Source organism: Corvus hawaiiensis, chromosome 13, assembly GCF_020740725.1.
Source record: "Corvus hawaiiensis isolate bCorHaw1 chromosome 13, bCorHaw1.pri.cur, whole genome shotgun sequence".
Classification (NCBI taxonomy): domain Eukaryota; kingdom Metazoa; phylum Chordata; class Aves; order Passeriformes; family Corvidae; genus Corvus; species Corvus hawaiiensis.
In genome coordinates this window covers 4,663,482-4,678,277 of record NC_063225.1, presented here as the reverse complement: position 1 = coordinate 4,678,277, position 14,796 = coordinate 4,663,482, and the positions used below count along the sequence as shown (strand labels likewise).

At 44.9% G+C, this 14,796-nt stretch overlaps 1 protein-coding gene across 6 annotated transcripts in view; it reads left to right on the top strand.

Annotated features, from left to right (window-relative positions):
- Nucleotides 1-8,391, top strand: part of ARNT2 (aryl hydrocarbon receptor nuclear translocator 2) — a 98,954-nt gene extending 90,563 nt beyond the window's left edge. For all 6 annotated transcript variants that reach the window (XM_048317598.1, XM_048317594.1, XM_048317597.1 and 3 more), the window contains 2 exons: nucleotides 1,277-1,413; nucleotides 3,799-8,391. In XM_048317598.1, the coding sequence (XP_048173555.1) occupies nucleotides 1,277-1,413; nucleotides 3,799-3,897 (236 nt within the window). In that variant the 3' untranslated portion in view covers nucleotides 3,898-8,391. The remainder of the gene's footprint in view (nucleotides 1-1,276; nucleotides 1,414-3,798) is intronic.
- The last annotated feature ends 6,405 nt before the right edge of the window (nucleotides 8,392-14,796 follow it).

Here is a 14,796-nt window from a genome sequence, read left to right as displayed (position 1 = left end):
TGCAGCCTGTTTACTTTCCTGTAAAACTTTATCAGTTTTGCATGGCTTTGCTGGTACCCAGAGGGATGGGGTTGAACACGTGTGGCTGTATTTTCTGAAGTCGGGACTGTGAGTAGTGGCTGATTTGACGTGATGGAGTCTGGCTATCAAAGACTTGTGTGGCACAGCACAGGTGTGGAAGCTCGGCACAGGAAATTTGGCACCCTTGGCAGAGGATGCTGGTGATCAGGAAGAACCAGAGATACACAGCTTGATCCTCTGCTGTGAGAGGGAAACAGGCAAAAATAGCTGGAGCAGTTATAGAGAAAAAAACATGAAGAAGAAAGAGGAGGAAATGTTTGGAAGAAAAGCATGAGCCTGGTGGCAAGCTTTCTAAAATGCTAATTCTTAGAAGGAGATACTGTAACTAATGAATGGAAAATTGTCCAAAAATATTGTAATTCAGTGGCAGTCTGTAGAAATGCAAGGTAAAATGAGTCCACCTTAAGTGTAATCTGTTACTGTGTACTCATGAAAAATGTATGTGTAATAGGTAACCAAATTAATGTGTGGCAACATGGTTTTTTTCTGGTAGACTACTTAGAAGAAATTAATCTCCTGGAAATCATCACTTTAAGTGTATTTACAATAAAGCCTTGCTATTCTTGTTACTCTGTCAAATGTAAATGGCCTCAGACTTCTAAGAAAGTATCACCATACTGACAGGATAATAATTTGCTATGAAATGCATATTAAATAAATCACTTTGCAGCTGTATCATTGGAGGACAAGACAGTCCAGCCATGCCTGTATTTAATCAGTGAGGCTGTTGTCTGTTGATCATAGTGTTTCTACATCTGCTTAAAAAAATCCTGGATCTGCTTACATGCTTTTTAGATGAGTAGCAAACTATGCACCCACTGCTCTGCAAGCATTCAGTTTTTTGAAGAGAAAGAGCATTCAGATGGTCAAGTTTGGTTTTTAAGTGAAATGAAAAAACACTCCTTATTATTGATTAAAAAACAACAGGGAGATGCTTGAAAACTGTCTTCCAGTGCCTGGCTCACCTTGTCACTGTGTGTTTTGCTCTGGGCAGTTCATGGCTGTGCAGCCATGGCCCTGAGCTTTGCTCTGGGGCTGAAATGCCCTCCAGCTTCCTCCTCATGGGGCTGGTGTAACTCAGGGCCTTTCTCCAAGGCTCCTTTGCAAATCCAGGCACTGATGGATGCCGCACCAAAGCTGGCAGATGTTTCGGAGGAGCTGCTCTCTGACTTCTGCCCTTTCCTTCCCCATGCAGCTGAAGGTGGCCAGAGCAGTGGGCAGTTCCAGGGAAGACCTTCTGAAGTGTGGTCCCAGTGGCAGAGCCAGCACCACAACCAGCAGAGCGGCGACCAGCACTCGCACCCGCAGCCCAGCCAGACCGAGGTGTTCCAGGTGAGGAGCGCTCAGCGAGCCCAGAGTCCCTCTGAGAGCCCTTCAGTTCTGAGAGAAGAGCCGTGGCCCTCAAGAATCAGGGTGCAGCAGGGCCTGGAGCACTTCCCTGCTGCTGTCTGCTGCCATAGGCCTGCACTGCTCTTAGCTGCCCTTAGCTACTGAGGTGGCTTGGGTTTCTGCCACACAGCAGCATCTTTGCTGATGTAAAACACTGTTTTCCCTTCTCTTTGCACCCTGTACTTAGGGCTTGCATCTTTTGCAGAGAACCCGTGAAGTATTCCCAAGTGAAGTGTCTTTTTCATTCTGGTGCTGGCCTCTGACTTCTCAGGTTCAATTAGGTATCAATGTCATTCTCTTTGACAGTTCATGCAGGAAAGGAGTCTGATACTGCATAGCAGATAGTGACCAATAATTTTTTAAGGTTAAACCCAGTCAGATATCAGATAGGTGGTAAACAGTCGTCTTCATCTACCTAATTAGCTATAATTCTGAGCCTTGACTACACATAGTGAAGTCCTATATAGAGTAGGCTTTCAGAAGTTGGCTAATAACATACTTGTCCTTGCCTAACTGGTTTTTAAATTAGATGAAGAAGACAGTTTACAAGAATACAATGCAGATAAATGCAGGAAAGACAGTTCAAGCCCCAAGCAAGGTTTAGAAGTGGGGCATCTCCTTATCTTTCGGAAAGTAAATTCACCTGCAAGATTGGGCTCGTGTGCAGCTGCTCGCAGGAACGCTGCAGAAGAGATGTGAGCATGGGAATATTCCTGTGTGCATGAACCAATGCTTCCACACAAGATCAAACAACAGCACTTCATCTGGAATAACTGCCTGTCTGCGTGCTCTAAGCCATGGCCCAGGCAGGATTGGTGGATTGGTCTGTTGCATCTCTTTGTGTTAGCAAAGTTTAGTTGCTATCCAAGAGGATATGCAGGGTAATTCCAGTGGAGCTGAGGACAGCATGGTTTGATGGCCAGCAGAGACAGTGTCTTGCTTGTTTCTTAACAAACTTCTCATGGAGTTAGTGGAAAGGAGGACCGTGGGATAAAAGGAGAACTGGGCTCATCTGCAGAGCTCTTGGAGGCGAGCGTGCATTTGGAGGGAAGTAGGATAATAGCTGGATGTGATAAGAAACTTGGATGAGTTTAAAGGCCTCCAAGAAGTTGCTTGGATTGTTTGTGCCCAAAGCCAGCCGTGGGTTAGCTGGGCTTAAGGAGAGAGGCAGACTCGAGAGGAGACCTTGCTGAATCTGTGCCTGAGGAGACTTTGCCGCAGAGGCCCCAGCAGCAGAAATGCCTTCAGAGATGGAAATGTAGACAGGAGGGGGCATCTACAGCTTACCTTTGGCTGTGAGGGAATGTGGGAAAAATGAAATAAATGCAAGTTTTGGTCAGAAAATGGAGGCTGACCCTGGCAGCTCAGACTCTGCCAGGCGTGTTCACCGTCTCTCTCACCACGTTGACAGGGATGCTGTGAAGACTTCAGATGGATTTTGATCAGTCTTTATTTTGGGGGAACTTCACAGTATGCAGCAGCTCTTGGTTGTTCTTTCACAAAGCAGATCCTGTGAGCTTTCTTACTTGTTCTTTTGGTTTTGTTTTATTGTAAGGATAATGAGCCATCCCTGACAAGACTTGGCTTTGTGGTAAGAGCTTATTATTGTAAGGACTGACAGGAAAAGCAAGCGTAAACTCGGGTTTTCTCAGCAAGGGATATCTTTTCCCTGTGGCTTCAGTCTCCAGCTGAGAGGAAAGGTTGAGTGTTTTTTGAAGGCTCCTGCAGAGACCTCACTTGGCTCAAGACCCTTGAGAGCAATTACCACGAAATCCCATTTCTCCTGAGTTCCTGCTATTTCCTCTGCCTCTGTACATTCATGAAGGCTGCTTGGGCACCTTGTTAGCTGGGGTGGATGTCCAGTGTTGGGTGTTCCACAGAGCAGCGTTCACCTAGAGAGGGCTGGTGAGGAGATGAGACCTTGCCCAAGGCCATCCTGACACAGCTGGAGCTCCAGTGTGTGAGATGTTGTGTACTCCCCATGCAGTGAAACCAGAGAGTTTGCTTCTCTCCGTACGTAGCTGCCCATTCCAAGGGGAGCTGTTTCACTCTGGGAGGAGTAGGAGGCAGCTCAAATATATTTTATTCAGAGGAGCAATCCAAAACTTCTGTCCTACTTAAGTCCCACCTCTTGTTCAAAAACACTGCAGCAAAACAGAAGTAGCACATAAACCTTAGCCCAGCCCCCTGCACAGGTCTGGTTTTCACCTTACTTATCTAAACTTGGCCTTTTCTGGTTTTACACTGAAAAGATGAACGGGAAACAGTTTGTGTCTGGATAATGTGTTGGCAAGTGACACTTCACTTTGATTTTTCCTTATCGTGCAGGACATGCTGCCGATGCCGGGGGATCCCACACAGGGTACTGGCAATTACAACATTGAAGATTTTGCTGACCTGGGCATGTTTCCACCATTTTCCGAGTAGCTTGCGAAGCAGAAATGGAAGTTCTTCTTCTCCAAGGCCATTTCAGTGTAATTTTGGCGCTGCTTTTTCTGTGTTGCATTTCTATAGAAGCTACTAAACCAGAAGACACATTTCTCATGTTTCAGATAGTGGTGTAGGGCTTGCTCTCTCCTCCTTGGGGTGTATCAGTGCCGACAGAGGAGCTCCAGCACTTGGTAGTGTTCGTTGACAGCTGCATTATTTTTTTTTTATTTTATTGTCATCTACCTCAGAGATAAAAATTTTGCTTGTTTTTTAAAAAAAAAAAAATCTCTGAGTCTCAAATATTTGAATGTGAATGATACATAATATTTCCTTTGAATGGTAATTTTTCAATAGATAACAAAGTAACAAAGACTAACAGAGAAAAGGTAAGCTCATGTCTCGTTACAGTGCCTACCGCTCAATTTCGATGCCTTGCTTTAAGCTTAAGTTTCTGAAAGCAGACACAATATTCTGTTTTCTTCGATTCTTGTAGGTTTTAGGTCACTTTAAATGTTGAGATTAAGCAACATAATGTAGGCCTCTCTCACCAGAAGATTCAGCTCTGCCTTTTCTAACTTAAACTTGAATGTGTGTACATTTTGGTACTTTATGTATATCTTGTGCTGTATGAAGTGATTTCCTGTACTGGTTTCTTTTGCCTTTACAAAGGGTCCATTCTGGAGTGTACTGAAAAGGTTGATGATGTATGTGAAGGATTTGAATATCGTGGAAGTCTCCATCACTTCACATAGGTGTTCTTACTTTTAATTCAGGTGGTTCTCTATTCAGAACAAACATTTACTTACATAAGCTATTAGTCTGGTTTTGCACTGAATTGAGGCCTATAACCTTGTACATTTCTCACTGGCTGCTTTAACTATTATTGTTCTTGCTTTCCCAAAAATATTGCCTCTTAAAAAATGACTGTAAACACATCGAGATTGCATTTTCTATATTAGCTGCATTTCCTTTCTGTGAAGTACTTTTTTATACTGTGAAACCTCACATTTTAACAGTGCAGGGTGGTGGCCTGTTACTAGGAAATCATTCAAGCTCATTTGCTGCAAGCAATGAGAAGGTTTTGTAGTGTGTAATTTTTTTAGAGTGAGTTGGTAATAGATATTGATTGGACTGTTGTCCACTGCATACACAGTGATAACTTGAATTTTTGCTTGGATTCCCAAGCAAATGCTTCTGTTAAACCCTGTTAACCCTATTCCGTTAAATATGGGATTTTCAGCTTACCAAGTTTGTTGAGGAGTCTTGGCTGCTCTGAATGCCGTATGCTTTTCCAGAGAGGTAAGTTAATCACCTTCCTCTTGGGCAAGTCACCTGCCTTATGTCTTCATCAGAGATGTGGTCGGAATCTTTTTGTTCACTATTTCATATGCATGATGACTTTACAGAGGCTGGATTGTAAGGATTTTATCTTGATCATGTCTTCTGGGATGGGAGGAGAAAGAATTGCTCACGATGCCCCGAGTTCCTACATGCAGGTTGTTCATAACCTTGAGGTTGGGTGGTGGTAGCCAGCCTCTGCAGAGGAGGAGTGGGCAGCTTGCCTCAGCTTTTGGACGTTCAGGGGCCATCACGGACCTTGAAAGAGCAGCCCCAGGGTGTAGCCCCCATCCAGAAGATCTCAGTGTGTGCGGCGATTCTTAGGCTTCACAGGATTAAGCTCTGCCTTCTCATAGCCCCTCTCTGGGGTGTCTCTGAGGAGGGGGGACATGGTGCATATCACCACAGTCCATATTTTTGGGATAACGTGCTGGAGAGCAGGCAGGCCCTGCCCCCACAGCCCGCTCTGGCCATGCAGGTTTCAGGCGATCGTGGCCCAGGGACATGGCTGGCACAGGTGGGGCTGTGCCCATCTGACACACTGCTGTCCCAGCCTTCTCCCAGATCAGCATGCAGTGTTCAGTAGCCAGGAAGAGCCCTTACTATTTCTCTCACTAAATCTGGGACCAATCTCTTACCCTATGTGCAAGTGGGGCTAGGGAGTCTTTTTTTTTAGGACAGTTTTGTATATTTCTAGATGAAGTACTGGAGAGGCCTCAGATCTCCTGGTCTGCACTTGCCTCACCAAATCACACTGAGAACAAACAAAAATCGTCCTATCTCGTCTCCCCCAGAGATCAGGAAAATACCATCTTAGGTGAGCAAGCCATGTGCTTATGCACTCTTCTTTTAAATACATGGATGTTTACTCTCTTGGAGCCATCTCCCTTTCCCCTCACGCTGCTCAAATGAGTGACTGCTCATGGAATTGGATAGGCAAAGCTCTGCTGCCTCAGAGTAAAATTCACTGGTGTCTGTAAGATGTGCCTGGATGCTGCACCAGTGAGTGAGGTGCTCAGTGTCTGTGCAGGGTTTTGAAACGGGCTGATTGTGAGGGAGGGAGCAGTAGGTGAGCAGTTTGTCTCTGCACAGAAGATGGTTGACATGATAAATGTCAGTTCTTCTGAAATTTTTATAAATTTCTCCGTAAAGTGAGTAATGAATTCAGTGAAAAAGTGCTGTTCCTCTGCTTTATTTTATCCAACAAACTGCTCTAAGTATATTTATAGTTTATTTTGCTTCCTGAATTCAATTTAAAAATAAGGTTTTTAAAGTAATTTTCTTTCTCCTGACATCAGCAATGATAACTTCCTCAGCGTGTCGTGGGTTTTATACTACTGGAGAAGGCTTCCCGTGTACAGATTTTGGTTGTGCCGTTAGAAGTGCACTGTTAGAAGAATTTTAAGCACATCTCTCTTCTTCTTGTTGTTTTTTTGAAGTCAGTACGCCTGAGGGATCAGAGCATGGACTCCTTCTCACCTTGTGGACTCCTCCTGCCTTTCTGGTTGGGAAAGGCGATGGCTGCTCTGTTAAGGGCAGTGTGGATAGTGCCAGGTTTGGGTTTTCCCTGTCAGCCCTTACCATCCCCCATTTCTGTTGTGCCATCCCAAGCCAGCGCTTTATTCTCGGCATTTCCACCCTTCCCCTGCTCCTCTCCCATTCCTGGCCAGCCCATCTCTCCCACCCTGGGTGGGAGGCGTTGGGCTGCCATTCCAGAGCCAGCGAGGAGGGAGCAATCAGTGAGTCTGGCAACTTTGTGCTTCTGAGCAAGCAAACGCTGCGGGTGAGGCTTTGCTCGTGCTGCGGGGCGCCGTGCGCTGCCCTGGCCGTGTCCGCGCCTGCTGCTCCCAAACAGCTGCTCCAGGTCCTGTGGCTGACAGAGCTGTGTAGCCTTGGCTGTGCTGTATCTCGTGTTTGGTTACTAAAGCGACTTAACTTATCCTATAGCTGCAGTTATAAGGTGCATTGGGAATGCTGATGTTTTTATTACGTGCTGTCAGTGTAGCTTTGTTGGCACTTTGGCTTCCAATTTCCAGAATTTCATAGGTGGTGGATTTCTGATTTCTTTCGTGGTTTTTTTTTTTTTCCTAAGCTGGAAATAAAGCTGTGGTTTCTGATCGGACTGTTGCAAAGACGGTGTTTCTTGAAACTGAGTCTTTTGGGTTTTAAACTAATGGAGCAAGAAACTGCAAATAGTGATGGTCTGGGTGAGTTATTTCAAGGAGCAGACATGTAGACTGAGACAATTTTAGATACTAAAATATTTTGTTCATTTATTCAGACAAGCAATCCAAGACTCCATCACATTACTTGTACAAGTGCTACTGGCAGTACCTACAGTGATGCTTTAACCAGATAGTTCCATTTGTAGCTTTGTTGCCTTTTCTTTTCTTTTGAAGTACAGTATGAAACTGTAAATACTTCTTGCAGAACTGCCTTTTTAACTCTTAATTACTTCTGGCACAGTGTTAAATAGTGTTGGATTTACCCAATTGCTATGACATATATTTTTATACATAGGTGTACTCTTTTTTCGAGAATAATACAGCCATTTTGTCATTAATGCCTTATTGGTGTCATACTGCTGTTGCTCTTTGTTTGCAAGGTATCGAGTGGACTAATTTCTAGTTCAGATATTTTCACTTTTCCTGGCAGTGCTCAAGTTTGGCTTCAGGTCATTTTTGCCAGAGCCCCATTTTTCACAGTTGTTAACTGTGAGAAGAAGAGAATGTGGGCTTGGGCTTGTTGCTGTTAATGGAGCAAAGAAAAGGTGATGGCATCTAATTGTCTTTAAAAGGTCAGTCTTTTCCTACTCTAAACCAGAGTGCATTTCATGATATTGATGACTGTGGGCACTGATTACTTTGTGTAGATTAATGGTCTTTAAAAAAAAAAAGGGAGAGGGAACAAAAAAAAAAAAAAAAAAAAAAAAACAACTCCAAAAATGGGCTTCTGTCATTGTTAGGCACTTGGCTACGTATCTGTTTAAACTCTTCATATTGATGTGAAATTGTGCTGTGGATAAAGTGTATTTTGTACTTCTGAATGTTCTATATTTATGACTAACAAGTACAGAATCAGTTGTGTGTATGTATAACTAATAACTGCCTTTTTAAATTTCATTAAAATAAAAATGTCATGAGCTGTTGTTAATTCCTGTCTTTCTGTAAATAAGTAAAATATGCTGTTGGGAATTGTCAAGTAAGAAATAACCCTGAATTATAAGATTAATGCCAAAAATCAGAAGATGAGGCATTGATCTTTGTCTTTGAAATCTCCTCCAGTGCTGTGTGGTTGGGGACAGGATGTTCCCTTTCATCCCTTGTAAAGGCTGTCCAGAGGGAGCAGGAGAGGAATGATGGTTTGAGAGCTCAGCTTTTAAAAGTGTTCCAGAAAAACATTAATTAACAGCCTGTTCTACTGATGATGCTGAGGTGTGTGAATTGGTGTCTGTATTGTCGAGGGTTTCATGAGAACACAATTGGTTTAGAGTTAATTCATGGTCTGGGGCAGTATTTATTCACTCCCTGGGGTGCTATCACAGTGGTTTCCTTGTCCACCTTTTGGTCTCATTGTTCAAAGTTAGAAATTCTTGTATCCTTGCCACAAACATTCTGCTGACCTTTTCAGATTGCCTATGTAAGGCACATTTGCCTTTCACTGTGGATCTGCATTGCATTTATGTTGTTATTTCTTTGTCAACTTGATACTTTGTGAGCGGGATTTACCTTGCTCATAAATCCGAAAAGCTGGTGACTGGGCCATGGCAGGAGCTGAGGGCACTGTGCTCCAGGGCCTGCATTCCTGGCACGGGGTAGGTGGTGTTTCCACAGCTCATACTCCATTTTCAGGGCTCTGCCTGTGGAGAACAGGCATGGGCTCTGCTGGGACCCGGCCGGGAGCTGGGGCACTGGGATGGGGTGAATCAGATGCAGCCACCAGCCCCCCCTGCTCTGCTGGGCTCTGCTCACTGTGTGCTCATCCCAGAGATACAGGCTGGTCAGTGAAAACGGGCCATTCGTGCTGTTTTGCTGTGAAAATCGGGTTTTCAACGCAGTGATGTTCTTTTGGCATTTGCTCAGGTGCTGGGTGAGCGTCTCTGATGAAGGGGCCATGTGCCAGACCTTGAGCCCCATTTGGAAGTGCAGCCACTTTCATCCTGGAGCTTTTCCGGTGCATTTTAATAGGCTTGTAGCTGCTTTTGAAGAACATTATCCAAACAGAAAGGCACACACAGAATGGGTGTTGCACCCATGCCAAGCAGGGTACAGTGTGCTTGGGCTGTTTTAAGATCCCTCCTGGCACTCCTTTCATACGGGTCATCATTAGCTGTGCTCTCACGTGCTAAATCAAGTGCACTTCTGGGCACCGTGGTGACAGCTGGGTGTGGGAGTGCTGGGAGATACTGATTTTGGTGTGGAATCTGGGTTTGGAGATGCTGGATGTGGAATGCAGCCACGTGTTTGGTGACTGATGGTCGCTGCATCTCAGCAGGACGCCGTGGTAGAAATCCCCCCAAGGCTGGCAGGCAGGGAAAAGTTGCAGCTAAGGCTCACTGTGTCCCTACACTCACCATCTTTGCCTCTATCAGCTGACACTAATGACTCAGAACAACAGGTCAAGTCTTCATTACGATGATAGAAATACATTTTTCTTAATTTTTCCATGGGAGCTATTTCTTAGCCACGTTTCCATCAAAATACCATCATGGTTCAGGAAGCATTACTCATTAAATTTTCCCAGTTTCTCGCCAAGTTGTATATAACAGGGACAGATACAGGATGAATTCTTCCATCCTTTTTTACCAAGTTTCAACATATTCCTGGTTGAAAATACTTGGCAGCATCTTTCTTCAAAGTTCGTGGTCTGTCCCACATAAAATGAAATGGAATCACTTGAGTTGTATTAATGGATTTGGGATCAGATCCAGAGGTTGCTGGGACATCTTTTCATTAGCTCTGGAAAAAATTATCTTCTAATTATAGACTGGCTCTAAATACTAATATACAAAATGTGCCACTTGGGACCCAGTTGAAAAAAATGTCACTGCTAGGCTCACCCCTGGGCAATGCAGCAGTGCAGAAGTGCATTGCCATGGCTTTTGCAGGCAAAAGTGCTGTACACACACCACTGCAAGAGCCTGGGGACAGGAGACAGCCCCACCTGGGAGCTTTCCCCAGTGCACACACCCCTTGTTGGAGGAGACTGAATCCCCCAACACTTCGGTGTCCTGCAGCCTGTTAGAAATAGCAAGTACCTCTTTTCAGTGAGGAAGGCGAGGTTTTAAATACTTAAATACATTTCTAAAAACATGAAGCAGTGCAAGGTTGAACTACTGTGGTGCACTCTGTCATCCCAAACACGTTTTGGGTGGCTCTCAGAGCCTCCCCCAGTCACTGCCCATCCCTGGCTGCTGTGGCTAATGGCCCTTCCCTTGGAGCCCAGAGCAGTTCTGTGTGTGGCCCTGATGGGAAGCGGCTTCAGCCTGCAAAATAAAATCACAGGATAGTTATTTTCCATTTAGCACTGGAATTACTGGCCTGTTAGACCCATTGCCACTGAGGAGCAAGGATTTTGAAGACCTGAGGTGCTGTTTGCTTTGTTGTCTGCGGCCTCCAATTTGCTAAATGAACACACAAGAGAAGACGCTGCCCTGGCACTGTAAACACGACCCACTGCCTTCACTGCAGTGCGTGTAGCAGGGGGCAAAGGCTGGGTAATAATACTTCCCACTCAGTGAAGGAGTTTGTCCTGTGGAACTGTCTCAAAAGCAGCTCTCCTCTCCCTGCCTGTCATTTCAACACATCCTGGATGTGACGGACCAGGGATACCAAAGCGTGACTCACGGAGGGGATGTAAATGCTGTGGGATTCCGTCCTTCATGTAAATCACACTCAAACAAATGTTGCATTGTTTCTGGTTCATGTAATTCAGAGCAAAAGTCATCAGGAGGCAACACTGTACAGTGCTGCTGCTGCTGAATTAAATTTTATTTCATTTTAAAATGGGACGGTTAGTGGATGTGTCTCATCCTCCTCCTGTTACCTGCTGCTGCTTTCTCCAAGAGAGCGCAGAGTACTCTGAAAATTTAGAGCTGGTTGAGGTAATTCAGGCTGGTCCCCAGATGTGAGGGGCAGATGGAGTCGGCTTGCTCCAGCATGCTCTGTTCTGGGAAATGGGAGTGAGCATGGAGCTCACCTGCATAAGAGGTACCTGGAAACACCAGCTCGTGACCTCCCCACAGTGTCCCCTTGGCACCACTTGCAGGGGTGGGATTGCATTCCTGGACCTCCCTGTTCCTCCCAGTGCTCTCCAGTATGTGGCTGCTTAACCCACCAGAGCTCCTGCACGGCTCCTGTTCCAAAATGGAAAAAATGATGCTACAGTGAAAGAAAGTCTGGAGTTGGACAGTGATTTTATGCAGTGTCAAGGAGTCATGGCCTCTTTAATACCAAGCCCATGTGTCATCATGGTTGTCTTGTGTAGTCAGGAAAAGTTCCTGTCTGATGATTTATTTGGTGACGTAGGAAGGATCTTTGTCATTGTACCCACGAAGCTCAAACACTGAATGTTTACATCCATTCTGATACGGCATGGAAAACTACCAAACCTTTTGATTGAAAAATGACTGGATTTTAATCTACGAAACCCTGAAAGCAGATGGTTGCAGTTTTGTGAAAAATTTGCAAAACTGTGACTTGGGTAACTTGAAGTGCTTCTCTTTGCCTTTGTCTGTTTAAAAACTGTATTTGGTGGGGTTGAGAAAAAAGTATGCATTGAAATTTATGGAATTCCTATGAAAAGTTTAATTACTGAGAAACTATAAAGCATTGTGCACTTCCTTTAAGCCATATTGATGCCCCCACTGCATGGAGATGCTTAATCTAAAGGAGTTCTGAATTGGAGTTTATTTAGATTCTTCACATATTTTTTGTGACCTCTGTGATTTAAGGTCGGAGACCTCAGCAGGGAGTCAATGGAAGTTGTCACTTTAATCATTTTAGTTCTAAAGGTTCATCAAAGTTATGCAAATTGACCTAAATTTTCAGATCCTGCTGAGGGAGTGGGGTTCTGCACTAACCTGCCAAGGCTGACCTGGATATATCAGCTGGTAATGAAATACTGGAGCAAACTCACTGAAGAAGGTGTCAATTATATAAATAAGGCTACAAAAAGGCAAAAATCTTAGTTCAGTGATAGGTAACATTTAATATTTATAGATCACTACAGATACACGATGCTTCATCACAGGAGTGTCGAGCTCAGGCAACAGATTTCCTTTGACAGGTTTGTAAAATCCCCATTTTGTCCCTTGCCACCACTGTGTCGGCGAAGGGTGGGTGGGTTTTTGTACTGATGTTGATAAGGTGTCAAGGCAGTTTTACAAGACTCTCTTTAACACCAGCCAAGATTCCAGCATTGAAAAAAGAGAACTTTATTAGCAGGGGTGGGAATATTAGATAACAGATTCCTGTTTTCGTCTTGGTTTTGTGCTTGTTCTCCCATCAGGAGCATGTTTCACAGCCATTTAAAACACTGGAGCTGAGCTTCCAGCAACAAGTCCATTAATAGCTCTGACTTCCAGGAGGTTCTAAAATTGGGTTAAAGATACCCTGAAGGCACACATTTCTTTGCTGTTTAAGTCTGCCATCCAGAAGAGAAAATGTTTCTCTCAAAAAAAAAAGAAAAAAGAAAAGCTTCTGGTTATTTCAGTTGTTTCTCTGAGAGAGTACACACTAACTGCCACGTTTGTCAGATTTGTTGATTCCCTGTCACCTATGAAATCGAGGTAAAAACTGTACTGTTCTCAGCTGTGCCCAGAAATGTCACTGAAATGGTTTCCAGCTTCCTGTGTTCCTCACCGGACTCGGAGCTGGGCAGTGGAGGAGGAGAAGGTCACAGCAGGGCTTTGCAGCCGCAGCCGTGGCTCAGGAGGTGCAGTTTGGACATCTTCTATCAGAGAGTTTGTGCAGCATGGGACAAGGCTGCCAGAGGTCCTGCTGTCTCCATCCCTGGCTTGATGGAGCCTTGGTTGACCATGTCTCAAGCTGGGGAGAGCCCTGCTTTCTCAGGAGGTCCATGGAAGTGCTGTACCATCAGTGTTCCTGGGATTCGCTGGGGTCAGCTCCAGCCCTCAGCACAGCCACAGTGTCAGAGAAGGCTCAAATACCCTGACGTGGTCACTGACCCTGAGCCTGTTAAAAGGTCCATGTGGCCTCCTCAGCCAGGCACAGCAGCCCCAGGACTGAACATCCACGGCCACAGGACTCGCGGGCTGCGACCACCTCCTCACCCACTGACTCATCCTCTCCCCATATCCAGAAGCCCTGAGAAAGTGCTCTGTACCACACTGCCTGTCAGATGTTCTGCTGCTGAGCTGTTCTCACACCCATCCTCCTTTGAAGAGGAGACCAGTTCTCTAAAATGACTCAAGCTGTTGACAAAAGTTCCCTGAGGTTGCTGACAGAAGCCCAGACACAGAGTCTATCAGCATAGGCAGTCCCTGAATTCTGCAAGCAACTTTTTATTACAGGCCTTGAGACACCAAGAAAGAGAGACCATCTTGATGTAGCACAATAGCTGTTGCCTGATTTGGAATGTTGTTTTGCTGGAGAATCTTCAATATCCCATCAAATGAAGCCCTTATTAACAGCAGAGTGAAACACAAACACAGCAGTTAGCAGACGTGATCAGTGGGAGAAGTAAACAAGGAGGATCTTTAATGGGTAAGATCACAATTCAGCTGCCAGCTGAAATGTTTTCCTATAGGATTATTTCCATCATCATCACCCAGAACTATGGACTGGTGTCCATGCAGTTTGTAGGACAAATGTAACCTCAGTGCTGTGGCAAAAGTATCCTGGATTGAAGTAATCTAAAAAGGAAGGTTCTAAGTGTCAGTGGTGCCACAGTGTAGGCCCTAGTTCAGTATCATTGAACTATCAATTATATCAATTTAGGTTTTATTTGATTTTTAACCATCTGAGCTAGAACTAGAGCCAGTCATTCCATGGTACTTAAAATCCCATTGTCCTGCAAGCTCCTGTTCAGATGTAATACTGGATATGCTTGTCAGCTTTTTGGAAATTCCTGAGCTGAAAGGTAGCACTGCTGCTTGTTGGCTTTTTCATTTCAACAAGGATCTGCAGAGCTCTGGGGGGTCTCTCCAAGAAGATTGTGCTAATTGCTGGGAAGAGGGACAAGCTGTTGCAGAGTGCTCATGGATAATCTCAGTTCAGATCAGGACAACCTGCACAGGACCATGCCAGATGCATCATTTCTGATTCAGGGACTGCCTAGCACAAACCCACCAGAGGTGAAGATGGAGAAGCATCTCCAATCCATCCCTCCACAGTCTTTGTTTGGGTGTTTCCGACCCTGGGTGCCACATCAGGGCTCTGATCCTCTCCCTAACATGTGGATGTTCTGTATCACACTGTGATGAGGAGGTGTCGTTTTGGGACACTGTCATACATGGGGGTTAAATGACTCTGTGCACCAAACCAAACCACTGGTGACCCAAAATTACAACGTGGGAGTTCCTGCCTGCTAGGCCCA